This window comes from Eptatretus burgeri, chromosome 1 (assembly GCF_056783735.1).
Source record: "Eptatretus burgeri isolate ZD-2024b chromosome 1, Ebu_testis_v1, whole genome shotgun sequence".
Taxonomy (NCBI): Eukaryota; Metazoa; Chordata; class Myxini; order Myxiniformes; family Myxinidae; genus Eptatretus; species Eptatretus burgeri.
In genome coordinates this window covers 135,081,834-135,099,707 of record NC_140961.1, presented here as the reverse complement: position 1 = coordinate 135,099,707, position 17,874 = coordinate 135,081,834, and the positions used below count along the sequence as shown (strand labels likewise).

The window sequence follows — 17,874 nt, the reverse complement described above, 5'->3', positions numbered from 1 at the left end:
CTGCGGAAATTTTGATAAGTACCTGTTGCTCGCCAAATAAACATAATCCCTGTGGCAACACAAGCATCCATAGGGTTAACTGCAAATGAAGTCGAGGGGGAGGGGGAAAGGACCAATCACCTTTCATGGTTGGATAACTCCCCCCCCCCCTCCTTGGAAAAAAATTAAATTACCTTTCAGTATTTAATATATATTAAAGGTAATCCCATTTCACCACCTTTGGTAGAACCCCCCCCCACCCCCCCCCCCAAAAAAACAACCTCTCTACCTTCACCAGCTAACATTTTCAGTCATCATCTCTCGTGCCTGTGTTTGTTTACATCTTCACTTTGGTAGTTATTTATTTTGTCCAGTGAATGAAGTAGTAGTTTATAAATGGGACGTTCTCTCCAGAGTTTTTGCTTGAAGTATTAAATACCATGCTGACGTCACAATTCCCACTTATTCCTTGGCATTTGTCGAAGTGGCGATTCATCACCAGGTGTTTAACCCCCGGATAGACACCTGTGGGTGTGTTTTTTATTCATTTATTGTGACCTCAATCAATTTATCTGTGTGTGCATCCATTGCGAACCCACTCCCTTCAACTTCATTTCCGACGAGTTAAACTTCCAGCGTTTGTTGTTCAGCTTCAACTTGTAATTATCTGCGATTCCTATATGATGCGTATGTTAATAGATTTGTAGCAGGTTGTTTCACCCCCAACAACTTGCTCTGTGTGTTTTCAATCTTTCGACAAGAGTTGAGACCCATTAAAAAGGAATGCCAAACTTACTTCCCCGAAACATAACTTTGATGATGTATACCGTGTTGGAGCACGAAGAGAAGTCGTTAATTGTAAGGGAAGCACAATATGTTATTATCCTTTGGATATTCGGGCCTATAAACTTGAAAATAGATGAAACATCACCATTCAAGGGTATTCTGTTGGGGAGGCGAGCGTTTACTCTTCTCTGTGTAGAACTGTGAATACCAGCGGCGATGTCGTCCGATTGGCGAGTCTTCAGAAATGAGTAGCGGCGTCTTCATGTATGTCTTGTTGTTCCAGATATATACATCTCGTTCAAACTGCAGAAACAACGCATGGAGAGATTTTTGAAAGAAAGAATGATGCACAAAGAAATACAAGGAAAGGCATATGCAGAAAAAGGTATTTTCCCCATCTGGCCTGTGCTATGTCTCCACTACGACGACAACACGAAAACATGTTGTTTCTTCCATAAGACAATTACAACACAATTTATCCATGTAACGATCTAAAGAGACAGCTCAGTGACAGTCTCGTTGAGGGGTGAAAAACCTGAAGAGCATTAGCAGGTAGCACAACATGCTTTGGTGTGTCTACATGAATATGCCCAGGGCCTTCGGACGCATGGCAGATTCTCGCAGATGTGAGAATGTCGGCCGCTCACTCCCGTACAGTGGGGAGCCCTATGGCATTCGCATCGTACGCAGGTTGGTGATTTCTCTGTCTTCTACCACCTCCTTTCTGGTCTTGCATCCTCTCTTCTTTCCGTGCTCTCTCGGATGGACATTAAACGGGTGACCTATTTGCCGACCTTAGTCAATGGACATTGAAGATTCCATGGTGCCCTTCGCGAAGAGTAGGCGACTATCCGCCTGCACCATGAACACATGACTAATTCCTGGTATAACCAGCAGGGGGCACTGCATAAGCAGCACAGCCGCACTCCCAGCAATGATGCAAACCAGCATCCACTGGCTGCATGCAAAATTAATGAACCACCATCTCGGGTCAGCCACCTTTCACAACCATGATCTTTTCTACCCCCCCGTTCACCTCCTTCCCCCCCCCCCTCCAAGCTAACCTCTTTCCATGTTTCTAGTTTTTCCTTCCTGATAATTTGTGGCTGTATCCATCTTCAACCCCTGCGTCCTCCCCTACGTCTCATTGTCCTCCACTTCCCTTATTTGTCCAGCTCTCCATATTTTGTCCCTCAACCCTGCTGTTGGTGTTTTAACCCTCCTCTCTTTCTACTGTTCCTTGGTTCTGTTATGTCCTGATCCATTCTGTGGTCTAGTTCCTCCTCGAGCCTCGACGTTGTATTAAAAAAAAAAAAACAGCCACCCAGGGGATATTCCCTGCTACTTGGTACCATAGGTAAAACAAACTTGGTAGATACACTCTGTGTTGACACGGGTCCAGGTTGTTCTGACAGATCCTTGTTCATCACAGTCCTTGCTCTGGGGCAACAGGCCTCGTGCCCGACCCATGTAGATCACTCCCATACTGGATTCAATATCTCAATGAACAGACAAAGAGCGAGCTTCGCATGGTGTTCACAGTGGTTCTTAATCTTTCCAGGCTCTCCTCCTTCAAGACTTCCTTTACCCTTTTCTACATGCTCACCATGACTGGAATTTAACATCCTTGGTTCCTGCTCACAACGGTGGGGTCGAGCGAGAGGCAGTGTGCCCACAAGGTGTGTGTGTGCCATGCCCACAGGTGGCTATTCCCCTCCACCCTACCCCCACCCCTCCTTCAACTGAGCAAATGGACCACTTAAGCTTGACAAACAGTGACTCCTTTTGTCTGCCAAGATGGAGGCAAAATTCCTTCCATTGTTCATATAGTTCCAAAATTACCAGCACGAAAGACACTTCAATGCACTTATAAAATCACTAGATCACATTACAACCCCGAGAAAGTGGACGGATTTCATTTTTTAATAAATCATTTCAAGAAAAAAAAAGAAGATAGCTCCAGCGAACTATACCATTGAGGTTGTTTGCATCGATCAAATTCTCCCAAAGAGTACTTGACGGGATCGGGAATTGATTTTTTAATTATTTTTCTCGTTGCCCGATTTGAACGAAACTTGATATGAAACAACAGTGAATGGTGAGTAAAGTGGCCCTAAAAAATTTTTGTGCTATTGTGTACCGTTTTGGCTGTATTTCGGTAACATACATACATACATACATACATACAACATGAGAGTTTTATTAATATATAGATTGTTTGGCAATTTGTAAGAATTATTGTGCAGTATTAACATTTTCTGGAGTATTAATTCTACTTTAGAGTTCTTAGATAGGATAAGATTGCTCAATATTATATCTGTTGATGTTTTTGATATTATATCTGTTGGAGAACATTCACACAACTTGATACCATCTGATGTCCTGTTTTGCTTGCCAAGCTTGCTCCCTGTACCATACGAGGCCAACCAACTTCATGCTTGGTTTTTTGACTTCCTCCATTCACACATTCACACGTTGCTATCAATGGACCCTCTCCTCTCCCAGTGGAGACTCGGGTAACCCAAGGCAGTCTTGAACCCAGTCCTGGTCCACATCTATGTACATACCGAACTCTCCCGTGCTCTGAAAACCCCTCCGTTAGTTTTTGGAGATGACTCCACACGATGTCATATGGTACCCCATCACACAGGCTGGCAGACAACATGTACATCGATCTCTGCTGATGTGAATTGATTAGACGCCGGTCTGACAAATTAAACAGGTTTTTCAACTTTGGTAAATCTCACAGCTTCACTCTGTTGCTCCAGTAAGATCGTCAAACAGATCCATCTATCTTCATCCATAGTCAGCCATTGGAAGAGGGTCAGTCTCTTGAATTTTTAGGCCTCACCACCAGCCATGACCTCTCCCAAGCTGATCATATTGTGAAGTTTGCCTCAAAGCCAGCCACAGTCTCGACGTCTTCGGTCATTCCTTGAAAAATTAGAATTACGCATGTGTCCATAGCTCAATGGAGTATGTACTGCTCTCCTTTCGGGGCTGGTACTCCATCTGTCTCTCATAGCTCTCAGCATTATTGGAATCTCCTCCAATGAGGCCAAAGCACAAGGACTTTTGCTCTCACATCGCAGATAGGTCATTGACCTGTCTCATTGACAGCCTCTACTCCAGTCTCATTTCCTTTGCTCTTTCAGTCCTCCGACCCTCCCCAGATACCCCAGGATACATGTGCTCTTCCAGTAACCCCATTAACCCCACCTAACCCTCACACTACCCTCTTATTTGCCAGTTACTCTGTTTCTTCCCAATCTCTTGCTCTCCTTCTCTTCATGTTCATTCATTCCCCTGCTATTGTGTCCAATTATTGTCCCACTGCCCCCATCAGTGAGTTGCCGTTTTACTCTCTCAGAAATCGATGGTCTTGTCATGCTCTGTACAATGACAAGGGTTGGTCTGCAAACTTAAATGGTACTGCCCCCTCTTCGTGAATGACACCGTGGGATCTTTAATGTCCTCAAACTAATACCGGCAGACGGAACGCCAGTTTAACGTCCATCTTAGAGATGGTACTGCGTACGAACACTGAACGCAGGTTTTCATGAGCCATATTGTTATCGCCCTCTCAAACACGTTGATGAATCACCCTGTATGTGAAACACCGGGATGGCAGTTTATAGTTGTGCCGAGAAATTTGAACCCAGGCTAGACAGCTTAGAGTTCAGTATGCCTACGTCTGGGGGACTCTAGGCCTTCCTGCCAGCGCAAAGCTGGTATTACATGTCATAAATTAAATAATTCTCGTTTGCAGATTCGGATCCGGATCTTCACCAAAATGGAATCAATTTGTCCTTGTCACACACCTACCCTGTCCATAAAGTTTCATCCGAATCTGTGCATAACTTTTGGAGATATCCTGCTCACAGACACAGCGACAGACTGACAGACAAACAGAGGTGTAAATTAAACCTCAGACCACCTTTGGTGGCAGAATTAACCTATTCGTAAGGAGTGATTCTTTGCTGGTGACTGTAAAGCAGCCATTTGGTAGATATAAAAAAAAATTTTTAAAGTGCATTATAACTCACCTGTATCCTTTCCAAATGAAGCAATATCTTTGGGATTATTGGTGGAATTGTGGACTTGTAGTAGATGTGGTGTGTGACTTGTTGAAGCAAGGGTTCCACTGGCGTCACACACTGAAGGATGATCCCCTGGCCGAACACTGGGTGTTTGAAGTTCAAGTAAACTAGGGCTGGGCCTACCTGTTACACACACATACACACACAGTGCCCAAACTCGTTTATTTATGACAATGAGTAAAAGATGAATTGAGTCAACAAATAAAAAGTTTGTTAAATGCTCTTCAGATAAGCAAGCATGCAGGTTTGCAATCCCTATCCCTTCATATACAGCCTTTTTGGCTGCTGGTTGCATCATTGGTTAGGGGCACAGCTATGCTGCTGATGCAGTGCCCCTTTTACCAGGATACTGGTGCTCATTTTGCCAAACTCGGAAGGACGACAGGCTGAGTCAACCCCCTGGTGTTAATTCAGCAGCCATCGGGGCTCGAACCCAGGACCCTAGGATCCCAAGCCACCACCCGAACCACTAGGCCAATGCCAGGCCTTGCAATCCCAATGATACAACTTTAAATCAATGATGGTGTGGGAGAGTGAAAGTAAAACGCTTTTAGCCTCTGCAAATCTACCAATCGTCTTCTACTCTTCGAGAAGCCGAGTTTGCAGTCGGAGAAAAAGAGGTTTGCAGTCCAACCTGACGGGCCTGCACTTTTAGATCAACGCCAGGAATCTTCCGACCGCAGAAGGTCAGTGAGTGCTCAACGTTCATGAGGGAACAATGACTGTTGGCTTCTTCCTCTGGTTCCCAGGTTGCCTGTGTAATGTATAATACAATGTTTCAGACAAAGTAAGTATCCATTTGGACAATTGTGATATGTTACATAAACTGAAACATCATTAACTCGAGTTCATAGAACATCTTAGCCGACGCAGCGTTCAGGTATATAATTAAATTGAAATGAAATAAAGATTGTAAAAGTCGTATGAAAAAAAAATCCGGAAGTTTACCGCCATTGATGCGGTGGCTTTTACACCACCTTATTTAACACGTTACATTATTTCTTCGTGCCTGTTTGTGTCCTTTATGACATTCTAAAAAACAGTAAGTCTCATGTTTGGAATGATTTTCAATTTTGTTTGATTGCGAGTGCAAAGTCTTTATGAGCGAAACCGATGGCGTCGCAAATGGAGAGATTCAGAGACACAAGGCGAGCGTCCAAACAACAGTTTATTCACCAGAAATCACGGTACAGCAGAAGCGCTCGGGACTCCCACCAGGTGGTGGAGCCCGGAAACGGATGTGACATCACAATGGGTTACAGCCAGACAGACAGACAGACAGAGTTTAAAGAAAAATCATACCCACATCCGAAGGAAGCGGTGCAGTTTAAAATAAATAAATAAATAAATAAAGGTCTGTTTGTGTGCATGGGTATGTGGGCACTCGTGGCGAAATTGCAAACGCCAACTTACGACTGCTTATCCCTGCACGGAGGACTATAAAGGTGGTTGTTCTTCATTTTTGATAGACGGACGGATGGAAGGAAGTACATACCGAATATTGAAGCGGCGACACCGCTTAAATATTATCTCATTCCTCTGTGCGCATGTGCGATCGGGACAAATTCAGAGCCAAAGTACTGCTAAACTGCAGCTTTGTTTACAGATTCACTTTCCGAGTTGTGTTCAAAATATAACATTCAATGATTCAATTGAAACTAAGTTGTTCGTCGATCATAAACTCAAGTTTGTGGACGGACAGACAGACAGAAGTGAACCGATTTCTCGCTCTCTTTTATTTTCCTCGCTTTTTGCTTCACACGTGTGGAGTAACAACTTTATCTATGAAATTGCAATGAAAGGATCAAACTGACTGTAGAACATGCAGAATCATTCATAGAGAAGCATTTTATGAAGGGTGGGAGGATGGGGTCAGTTTAAAGCAGCAACGGTGAACTGCATTGCAGGCACAGACGGACACTAATGTACATTTTTACATCCCCCCAAAACTCACTGTTTCCATTGAACTCAGACCCTAAATCCAGTTCCTTTTCAACCTTATTCATCAAATACCTTCAATAAAAACTCAACCTGATGACCAAATGAGAGGTTGGTGTTTGGCAAATTGGTGAGTTACCTTGCGATATCGTTGTTGTTATAATCGAGTTTACGGAAGAAAATATCATTCATTTCATCCTTCAACTTCTGTGTTGATAATATCTTTATAGTGTGCAGTATATATTTCTGTTTTTGTTTCTCTCTCTCGTTTGAAGCCTTGAAACCTTGATGATGGATGGTTCCCAGCTGATGCTCCAGATGGCCATTGAATGAGGCCATTCAGGAATCTGAAGGAATTATTTAGTTCCATCTCATTCTTTATCTCCATCTTGTCTGTACTGTGCGAACAGAGCTTCGGTGTTGCCAAAACAGCCTCACGGCAAGATTGATGCTGTTTGGTTTGACGATGCCTCCCAGGAGGCAGTCGGCGCAGTGATTTTGAATTGGGCCAGGATGCCACTGATAGCTCACCAACTCATCTTCAAAAGACACCGTGGGATGTTTAACAAAATGTAGATAGATGGGTTGCCAGATTAACATACATCCAATGGATGGTGTACTCAACGATGCAATGCCCTGCCTTCAAAAGAGCAATTCAACAATTTTATGGTCTGCTGAGAATCAAACTCAAGCCAGATGGCTCAGAGGAGAGTGCACTGCCTCTGCAGCATCCTGTTGGATCCCGTTATTTGCACAGCATGAGAAATGAAATTGAAAATGATGACTAAAAGAAGAGGGCAGGAAAGGGAAATGTGTGGGAGGAGTGTAGAGTGAAGGGAAAGGAGGCTGAGAGGAGATTGATGTATGTGGAGGGAAAGGACATGTAAGTGACGTCGTGGGACCACGATTCTGCCATTTTTGAGTACTGGTACTTAATACATTTCTGTTAAAGCTTTATTTAAAATATAAAGCTCATTCGAACCACTGACTCGCTCAGTGACGGACTCACTGACTGATATTAAAGATCGGTACCTTCCAGGTGATGCAGAAAGCTGAGATTTTGCGTGCCGACAGACAACAAAGCCAATACACCGGGAAAAAAAAAATCACAGAACTGCCGGAAAGCATCCGCAAATGAAAATAAATAAATTTTTTTTAATGCAGATGAGTGACCCGAGGCAACAGAGAAGCACGTAATTTTGTGTACCAATGGAAATTGAAGCCGATACACCAGAAAAAAATTACAGAATCATCGTACAACACTCATTCATATATGAAAACAAGCCGGTAGGCGACATGGGTGGTCGCTAGACTAAGGCGAATTTGAAATATGTAGATAAGAGAACACATCAGATGGCATTTTTGCAGTTCGTTGTTCCATATAGGAACGTGACAAGCAACTGTCCATTCATCATTGTGTTCGATTCCCTAACCCTTCGTTAGGGAATCCCAACGCGAACATTGGGGTGAAAGCATATAGTAATATAATTGCATACTAGTCATAGTTTTTGATGGATCGGGCTGAAATTTTTTGACAGAGGTTGATTATAGTGCGCATAAAAGCGCGGAAGCTGGTTTTTGAAAAAAACATATTTTTCGGATTTTTTCAAAAATTTCAAAGTCCCGTTGCTAATCAACGGTGGCGTCCATAGCAACGGTGCTCAAAAGCATACAACTCGATCCTGGTATGAACCTACCAGTCAAGTTTCATCAAAATCGGTTGACTCCCCTGGCCGCCAGAGCTGTCCATTACATACAAACAAACAGACAGACGGAAAAACCTGAGACTAAGGGTAGTCTAGCGACCACCCAATATAAATAAATGAAAAAATAAATGAATAAAATGCAGGTGAGCAACCCGAGACAATGGGGAAGCACGGTAATTTTGTGTGCCGACGGACATCGAAGACGATACACATCAAAGAAAAATCACACAATCATCGTACAACATTCATATATGAAAATCAAAATAAATGAAAATAAATAAATGAAAAATAAAATGGAGGTGAGTGACCCGAGACAATGGGGAAACACGGTTCGTATGCTTACACAATGTGTAAGCTTACACAAGTACTTACACAAAGTGTAAGCATACCCTGCTCGTCTAATGTATAAAACTAAAAACATGGCTGGACTGTGAATCCTCTGAGGTGAACCCTCAGTCGACCCATGTGAGTATGTCTATTAATTACATACTGTTTGAAAGCAACTTGCACCGTGAGTACGTCTATTGATCATGCACGACTGGAACATATGTTTTCACCCTTTAGACTCACTCCTTTAGGCACACAACACACAAACATCTATAGTCTTCTTACAATACACAGACTATACGTTTTTAGGCAAGTACTCCGCAATCTCCACCCACCTGAAGAGTGGGTACTCTAAAAGGTTGAACAGAAATTGCATATTGGGTCAATGAATTGGTTCACCAATCAAAACCTAGAAGCATATAGTTTTTGACGTCAAAAGGTCAAAGATTAAAGTCACACAAAATCATCATTTTTAATCTCATTAACTTTAAATTTGAACAGGATTTTCATATTTGGTCACAGACCTTGTTCCCCAAAAATCAGAATGATCGATTTAGCCGTTTTGACACGTCAATGATTTCCATGATAAAAATTTCATCCCATTATAATCAAATGGGATTTTTGTGATCTTACTATTGCCAAACCTCAGGAATTTTTCAAGATATCAGATTTAAACTTAAATAGCTTATTTGCACGCATGTGTAGTATATGCACATAAAATCTGGTCAAAATTAGTCAAAGGTCAAGGTCAATGAAATCCGAAACATGCAAAACACCTATTAGACGGTAATTAAAAAATGGATCGACCAAATGTGTTATACACAACATTCCATCATGTAAAACACTTGATAAGTCAAATTTTCCAAAGTACTAAATTGCTGTTTCCATGGCAACTGTTGTTAGGATTTTGCAGGTATCGTGTAATGCACGACATCTTTCCTGTTTGTTTGTTTGTCCAGCCGGAATGTGAATATATCTATTAATTAGATACTATTGAAATGATAATGGTACATCATGATAATTACAATAATTAAAATGATACATAATGATAATTCTACATAATGGAAATGATACATACTGATAATGATAATATTAATGAAAATGGTACATAATGAAAATAAAAATGATAATAATGGTACATAATGATAATAATAATGATGATAATAATGGTACATAATGATAATAATGGTACATAATGATAAGAATAATGACTAATAATGGTATAAAATGATAATAATGATAAGGATAATGACAATGGTACATGGTAATGATAATATGCCTGGTGTTGGCTTAATGGTTGGGGTGGGAGGCTTGGAGTCCGAGGGTCCCGAGTTCAAATCCCATTTGGCTGTTGAATTAATACCAGGTGGGGTTGACTCTGCCTGTCATCCTTCCGACGTTGGCAAAATGAGTGCCAACTTGCTGGTATCCTGTGTCGGAGTGGTGACCCGTCCAGGATTGTGCCCAATCGCCAAGGAGCCTGCTTAGGTATCACCAACACTCTGCACAGAGTATGGTCCCAATGGATGGATGAGAATCCATTCCGATGTTCAAGAAGCCCAACTCCGTTGCTGGGTGGTCGAAATATTATTTCGGCTTTGAGGATCGAATATTGTCCGGACTAAATAAGTGTCAAAATCTGTTGTGAAATCTGATAATTTAAAGAAGTAATGAGTCTTATAACAAAGCCGATATACCTATTTACTTTAAACAAGCAAGGCCATGTTCCCTCCTTCTCCATGGATACACAAGAAAATGTGAAATTTCCAAAGCATTAAACTTGTCTTTTTCTACTCTTTGGAGAATTATACTGAGTGAACAAAAAATTTAGGAACATGCCAAAATTAACCAGCTTCATTGTGGTGGTTTCATTGAGTGCAACGAAAATAATTAACCAGCAGTATCAACACGAAGGTGCCGCACCTGGGTTCTCTGTGGAGAATCGCTGGAGTTGGAAAGGCAAAATATATTAACGATCAAATAAATTCAAATTTCAAACAAATAAAGATCAAAGAAATTCAAAGAAACAACGAAAGATTAACATAACAGGAGGATCGAGGATGAGTAAAGCAACTTTGAAAAATTTCCACTCAATTTTTTTTTTTGTCAGGAATGCATTTCCCCTTTAATACATCTTTAATAAAACAATGGGGGTTTGAAGTTCCATTTAAACGATGTTTTCCAGGAACACATTTATGACGTAAATACCTGGAAATGCCTGAATATAGATCGGTGTGTGTTTTTTTGCAATCACATAATATTATCATGGAGTCTGTCTGTCTGTCTCTGTCTCTGTCTCTGTCTCTGTCTCTGTCTCTGTCTCTGTCTCTGTCTCTGTCTCTGTCTCTGTCTCTGTCTCTCTCTCTCTCTCTCTCTCTCTCTCTCTCTCTCTCTCTCTCTCTCTCTCTCTCTCTCTCTCTCTCTCTCTCTCTCTCTCTCTCTCTCTCTCTCTCTCTCCTCTCTCTCTCTCTCCCTTTCCTCCCTCCTCTTCTCCCCCTTCCCTCTTCTTCTGCCGCCTCTCTCCCCTCCCTACTCCCTCCCTCTCTCTCTCTCTTCCTCTCTCTCTCGCTCCCACCCCTCCTCGCACCCCCTTCTCCTGGAGTGTTTAATGACATGTGAGGCATCGCTCACCCCCCTTTCCTCCCTCGCTCTCCCTCTCTTCCTTGCTTTAGAGTCTAGCCCTGCCTCCCCCATTCTTCCCCCCCTTTCTTTGCTCCCCTTTCCTCCTCCACCCCTCCTCGCTCTCTCCCTCTCCACCCCCTTCTCTCCCTCCCAAAGTGGAAGGCGACATTTGGTGAGGCATTGTCCCCCAACCCCCTCCCCTTTCCTCGCTCTCTCACTCTTCCTTGCTCCCCCCTTCCTAGCACCTCTCTTAGCTCCACCACCCTTCCTCACTCCCTCCCCACTTCTCTCCTCTCTTCCCCATCCTCCTCGCTCCAACCCCTTCCCCCCCTCCTGGAGTGTGAAGCAACATTTAGTGAGGGGTTGTTCCCCCCACTCCCCACCCCTGTCCTCGCTCTTCACCCTCCTTCTAAGCTCTCCCATTCCTCACCCCTCCTAGCTCCCACACACCTCCTTTCTCCCTCGACCCTCTCTTTCTCCCTCCTATCGCCCCACCCTTCTCTCACTCCGCCCTCCTCTCACACCTCTCTCCCTCCCTCCTCTATCCCCTCTCCCCCTCCATCCTCTCTCCCTCCCTCCTCTCTCTCCTCTCTTTCCCTCCCCTCCTTCCCACCTCTCCCTCACCTCAATCCCTTCCCTCCCCTTCCTCCATTTCCTCCTCTCTCCTCCTCCCCCTCCCCTCTCTCGCTCCACTCCCTTCCCTCCACTCTCTCTCTCCACCTCCCTCCCTCCCTTCCCCACTCTCATCCTCTCTCCCCTCCACCTTCCTCTCCTCCCCACTCTTCTCTCTCCCCCTCCCTAATCCTCCCTGTTCTTCTCCCCACTCCATCCTCTTCCACCCCTCCCTCCTCTTCCCTCCCCCTCCCTCCTATCTCTCCCTCCCTCCCCTCCCTCCTCCCGAACTCTCCCTCCTCTCTCTCCCTCCCCTCCCTACTCCCTCCCTTTTCTTCTCCCACTCCATCCTCTTCTACCCCTCCCTCCTCTTCCCTCCCCTCCCTCCTACCTCTCCCTTCCTACCCTCCCTCCCTAACCCTCCCTCCTCTCTCTCCCTCCCCTCCCTACTCCCTCCATTTTCTTCTCCCCACTCCATCCTCTTCTACCCCTCCCTCCTCTTCCCTCCCCATCCCTTCTATCTCTCTCTCCCTCCCCTCCCTTTCCTTCTCCCCACTCCATCCTCTTCCTTCCCCCTCCCTCCTATCTCTCCCTAATATTCCCTCCTCTCTCATCCTCCCCTCCCTACTCCCTCCCCCACTCCATCCTCTTCTACCCCTCTCTTTTCTTCCCTCCCCTCTCCCTCCTCTTCTTCCCCCTTCCCTCCTCTCTCTTCCTCCCTCCCTCCTCTTATCCCCTCCCTCCTCCCTCGCAACCCCGTCCTCCTCTATCCTCATCCTCCCCTCTTTTACCCCCCACTTTATACCCCCCCCCGTCAGCTAAGCAGCGGGTTGTATTTGCTAGTGAAGAATAGAGGAACACAAATTCAGATTTTTATTCTACAGTGAAAGCCATTTGCAGTGTCAGTGAGTGCTTATAATCGTGGGCTTTATATTAGCAAAGGTGTCACCCCAAGGATGTTGGCATTAACGACTGGATTTTCAGACCCTCACAGACAATGAATGAGCTTCAGCATCCCTGCTATGCATTTTGCACACACACCTAACTACATTTAATGAGTACAGTCTTACACTTTGGTTGGAAAGACAGAGCCAGACGAAAATTGTGGGCCTGGGTGATTGGAAAGTCAGGGTGCATTTTGAAGAGGTCTCCCTTTTCTCCAAAGCCTAGCTCCTTACTAAATGATCCTCCACTTTGTATTCGTATGGCATTGTGGTGTTCTGCCCTAGGGTAGGTCCAATACTGCCAAAGCAGTTTCTTGACAAGCATTATGCTGGATGGTTTTCCATTGCCTTCCCAGCAGTAGTTAGGGCAGGAATTTGCAATTAGTTCAGGGTGCTGTTAGCTCTCCTACTCTTCATGAAGAACACGACTAATGGCAGCAGAAGGGACCCTTGTTTAACCTCCATCAGAGGGACGGCACACACATACATTGATGAATCACCCTGCCTGTGACACGCCGGGATGACAGTTTATAGCTGGGTCGGGATTGGCTTAGAGGCTCGTGTGCATACCTTGAGGACATCCTGGCAGCCATAGACGTTGTATACAAAAGCATTTTGACGAGATCTCCCTTTTCTGAAAACCCAAGCTCCTCCACGAGCCTCAACTTTGTGTACAGAAAAGGCCTCTTTTGGTTTTCCAAAGAAAGAACAAATATGTTGGACTCTTCCAACGGTGGACAACTCAGAGGAATTGAGCTGTACATGAAAGATGATCATTTCTGTCGGTGAACATCCCAAAATTGCTCATAATGTCCCAGCTAGAGAGAGTGTTCACTGTTCAATGTCAACAAGTAACGGGTAGGAAAGAGGAACAGGTAGAAACGACCAATGTTGGTCCAATGACAGGAAGGAGCAGAGAAGTCATTGAAATTCTGAATATTACAAGAGTTGATATTTGTTGTCTTCAAAGTAAAGTTTGCATCCAAAGGCAGCCGCACACGGTGACGGTGGTATCGAGCCCTACTAAATTGCACGCGTAACACCCGCCGTAATCCATTTCAAGATGAGGACAATGTTTCAGAACAAGTTTGCTTGCAAAACCTAACAATGGGTGTAGGCCACGTTAGTAAAAGAGGAGAGGATGTGGGGGAGCGGAAATATCTGCCGACTGCCACTATTCACCGCTACTGCTGCTACCCAGCAGGTTTACAAAATTAGGCAACAGGCTTATTAAATTGTGCTTTTGCCATGTCAAAACAGGATACGTTTTCCATGTCACAGCACTATGTCCGGTCATTCGTGGCATTTATTATGGCAGCAGTTATGACCTGCTGCTTGAGCATTCCCTGTTGGTACTGTCGTTGCAATGTCTGCAACTGGGCTCGTTCGACAGGTTTGCTTGCTATGTTGCTCATGGGCAGGTGACAGACACAAACCCAGGGAAGCTTTCCCAAAACCGAGCTCAGTTGTATACATTATTACAATAACTGGAAATACACAAGCAATTTACTTACAGCGGTTATGAGAAACGAGCAATTGCAACAGCGAGATGCTGAATGCATTATTGGTGCAATAGATAATCGAGGAAAAAGAAAAAAAACCCAGCAAATAAGTTGTAGAATGCATTAGTAGTTGGTGTGTGAGCCCTTGCTTAGCTATACCATTCACATTGTCACATTGTGCCACCGAGTTGTGACCGACTCCTGGTGACCCTCCAGGTCAGCACCTGCCAGCAACGCCTGTCCTTTACTGCCTCCTTGAGGTCATTGATTTGCATCTCCGGTGCCAACTTCACTTGGTCCAGCCATCTTGATCTAGGTCTCCCTCTTCTACGAGTTCCACCATACCATTATGGAATACATAATATTGAAATTACTTGTATTAGTCCCCACAATTGGTTGCCATTTGATCATTTCAGTCTCGACATTAGCCAACATGACCACAAAATCTTCATCGATTATCGCGAGGTTTCCATCGCCTCCTTTCCTGGCAAGATCGTTTCACCGCCTTTGCTTGCATTTGGGATCTTTGTCTTGCGGAAAAAAAATTAATCCATATTAGACGAGTCAGTTTCCTGAGGGAATGGCATTGCTGATGGATCGCAATCTGCTTGATTTGGCTTTCCAACTCAACCCCATTCCAGAGTCTTGGAGTCTTGCTACGACTATCATAATCCAGCCAAAACTTATATCGTCATGCACATCAAGCGTTATTTCACCCCTGGGAGCTATTACTGTATGATAATGAATCATAATTTCAGATATTAAAACGTGACTGTACTCTGCGGCAGTTCATTTTCATACGATGTGGGGTTTGGTACTCTCTTCGTATTTCCCTTTTATACACATTTTCACTCATAAATTCCAATTCCAACACTGTGTTTGTGCAGAACTGCTTTTTATGACATCAAACTTTGTCCGGGTACTGCCCGATTCCATATCCATTGTGACCGCAAAGACCATCTTAATAGCCTGAGGTTCCAGCTTCTTGCAAGGGTATTTGTATTGCGTTGAACGGCAATATATTCACCAACTTTGATACTCTCCACTCCCCTTCTTGTACATCATGCTCTATTTGGGCTTTTTAATACCCAAGCTGTGCCTACCCCGTCGCTTCACTGATGGGTTTAATCAAATTACAGAATGTTGTACTTCACAAACATATTGCAAGTCTATCTGTGGAATCTCAATGTAGATGTAAAATTAAGTGAAAAGTGAAAAAAAAAATTAGGATCTTGTATAATACATGGTTGTTGTTGTTTTTGTTGCTGCTGTCATGGTTGCTGTTATTGTTTGTGTGCTCCTGCTGTGTACTATTATAAATATTGTTTTTCATTGCTTTGAGAAGTCTGACTAATAGTAGGGGGTACTCCCGCCAGAAGGCGGGAGTGCCATTCTCTTGCCCACCTTTGGTGGTAAATTTGCTGCGGCACATTCTTGGAAATCTACTTTAAAATTTTTGTCATTTTTTGAAAGAAATTTTGTTGATCACAACGGATCCCACTCCACATTATAATTTTGAGAAGGTTCCGTTATACAGTATTATGAAGAAGTAAAAGGAAGACAATCTGTAATATCGGCTACCACCAAAGGTGGTGCTATTTCCTCCACAATACTGCATACAGGGTGTTCCAAAAAGACCTGCAAATTTGGTTGTTAATATAACTAAAATGATACAATGATACCCTTTGTTTTGTATGATACAAAAGCTCAAAGTATTCCTTATTTTCAGGTCTCGTGGTTTAATGTAAAATAAAATGGCGACTCCACAGGAGAAAGCTCAGTAAGTCAAATGGTTCATTGAGATGAGATCCGACACTTGAGCGACATCACATTTGAACGGTGAACATCACACTCAACCAGTTGAAACATTCAAACGATTGGAAAATGGCTTGTCAGAACAGGAAACTAACACCTGAAGATATTGCTAGCCTGCTGGAGATGTGTCTGAACAGCATGACCTTCATCTGTGATGTTACACACTTCCGACAAATATTTGGCACAGCTATGGGTTCACCGGTCTCTGCTGTTGTCCCTAATTTGGTGATGGAGAAAATCGAACGAAGGATATTTGAGTCTCATGAGAATTAGCTCCCACGGTACTTGAACAGATATGTGGATGACACCTTCGCCATTGTGCATACGAACACGGTAGACCACCTACTGGGGCAACTTGGCCGGGTATTTCCCAGCATTTCACAATCGAAATTGAAAAAGAAAGCAAATTGGCCTGTTTGGATGTGGAGGTTCACCGGAAGCCTGACAACTCCCCAAAGACTTTGGTTTACACTGAAACCAACCCACACCAGCAGATTACTGGATCGTAACTCCTGCAACCCAATCTCCCACGAACGCAGTGTTGCACGGATCTTAGCAGCTCGGGCATGGATGCTGTCATCCTTCAAAGCCGAGGCAATTGAAGAAATCAGATTAGCTAGAGGAGTCCTGCTCAAAAATGGGTACAACAAGGGGATACTCCCCAGATTGGAAGAACCAAAATGGACAGAATGGAAGGAGCCAGACACACTTGGGCACTGTGTACTGCCATACTACCTTGGCCTTTCTGAAAGGATTGGCAGGATTGTACGTGGCGCACAGATTGGTGTAGCTTACAAGCCTCTACGCACCATCTGCAATGTCATTTCAAAACCGAAAGACCTAATACCAATTGATGATAAATCTGAATTCTACCATTCATCAGGAAAACACTGTAACCAATTCTGCATTGGTGAAACTGGAAGAAATTTGAAACAATGACTAGATGAACATGATAGAGCAATTAGGCTTGGAAAAGTGACCCAGTCAGCCAAAGCACGTCATTGCCAGCAATGTGGCCATAAATTTGACTTTGATGGGACCCGTGTCCTCGACACTACATCTAACAAACGACACAGGTTGATTTTGGAGGCATGGCACTAAAGCCACCGGAAGTGCACTTTCCGCCATCTTGTCTCCCCCAAAAGAGGCGAACTGTCGAAGCACGCGATGTTTAACCGGGCCCGGCCGATTTTGCAAAATATATTTCAACTTCTGTCTAATATTTTAATGGATTTTGAAGTAAATTACTGTTCCTATTACTCAATCGAATTCCGGAAAATTCCCTTGGAGCTCCTTGGCAATTACACGTCGGCGATCAATGCATATTATGAGGCCTGACACAGGGTTGGATCGGAAAACAAACATAGGCCTAACATCCAAGTTAGATTAGGCACCAGGTCACTTCATCAATAACAAAACAAAACTAAAGTCATGTTTTTTATGTTATTTAAAATATGTTTTGTTATTTCAGGCAATTTTTTGTTATTCTGCGTTTCTTAATGTTTTCGGGGCAAGGTTGTAAGCTACGAGATGTTGGCATGAA

General features: G+C 43.8%; 1 protein-coding gene across 1 annotated transcript in view; it reads right to left on the bottom strand.

Moving 5' to 3' along the window:
* Positions 1–526: 526 nt before the first annotated feature.
* LOC147035495 (cholesterol 7-desaturase nvd-like) overlaps positions 527–17,874 on the bottom strand; it is a 45,435-nt gene continuing 28,087 nt past the window's right edge. Inside the window, exons 5-7 of the mRNA XM_085848493.1 lie at positions 5,500–5,619; positions 4,812–4,988; positions 527–1,068 (exon numbers count right to left, since the gene is read on the bottom strand). Coding sequence (XP_085704619.1) covers positions 907–1,068; positions 4,812–4,988; positions 5,500–5,619 — 459 coding nt within the window. The 3' untranslated portion in view covers positions 527–906. The remainder of the gene's footprint in view (positions 1,069–4,811; positions 4,989–5,499; positions 5,620–17,874) is intronic.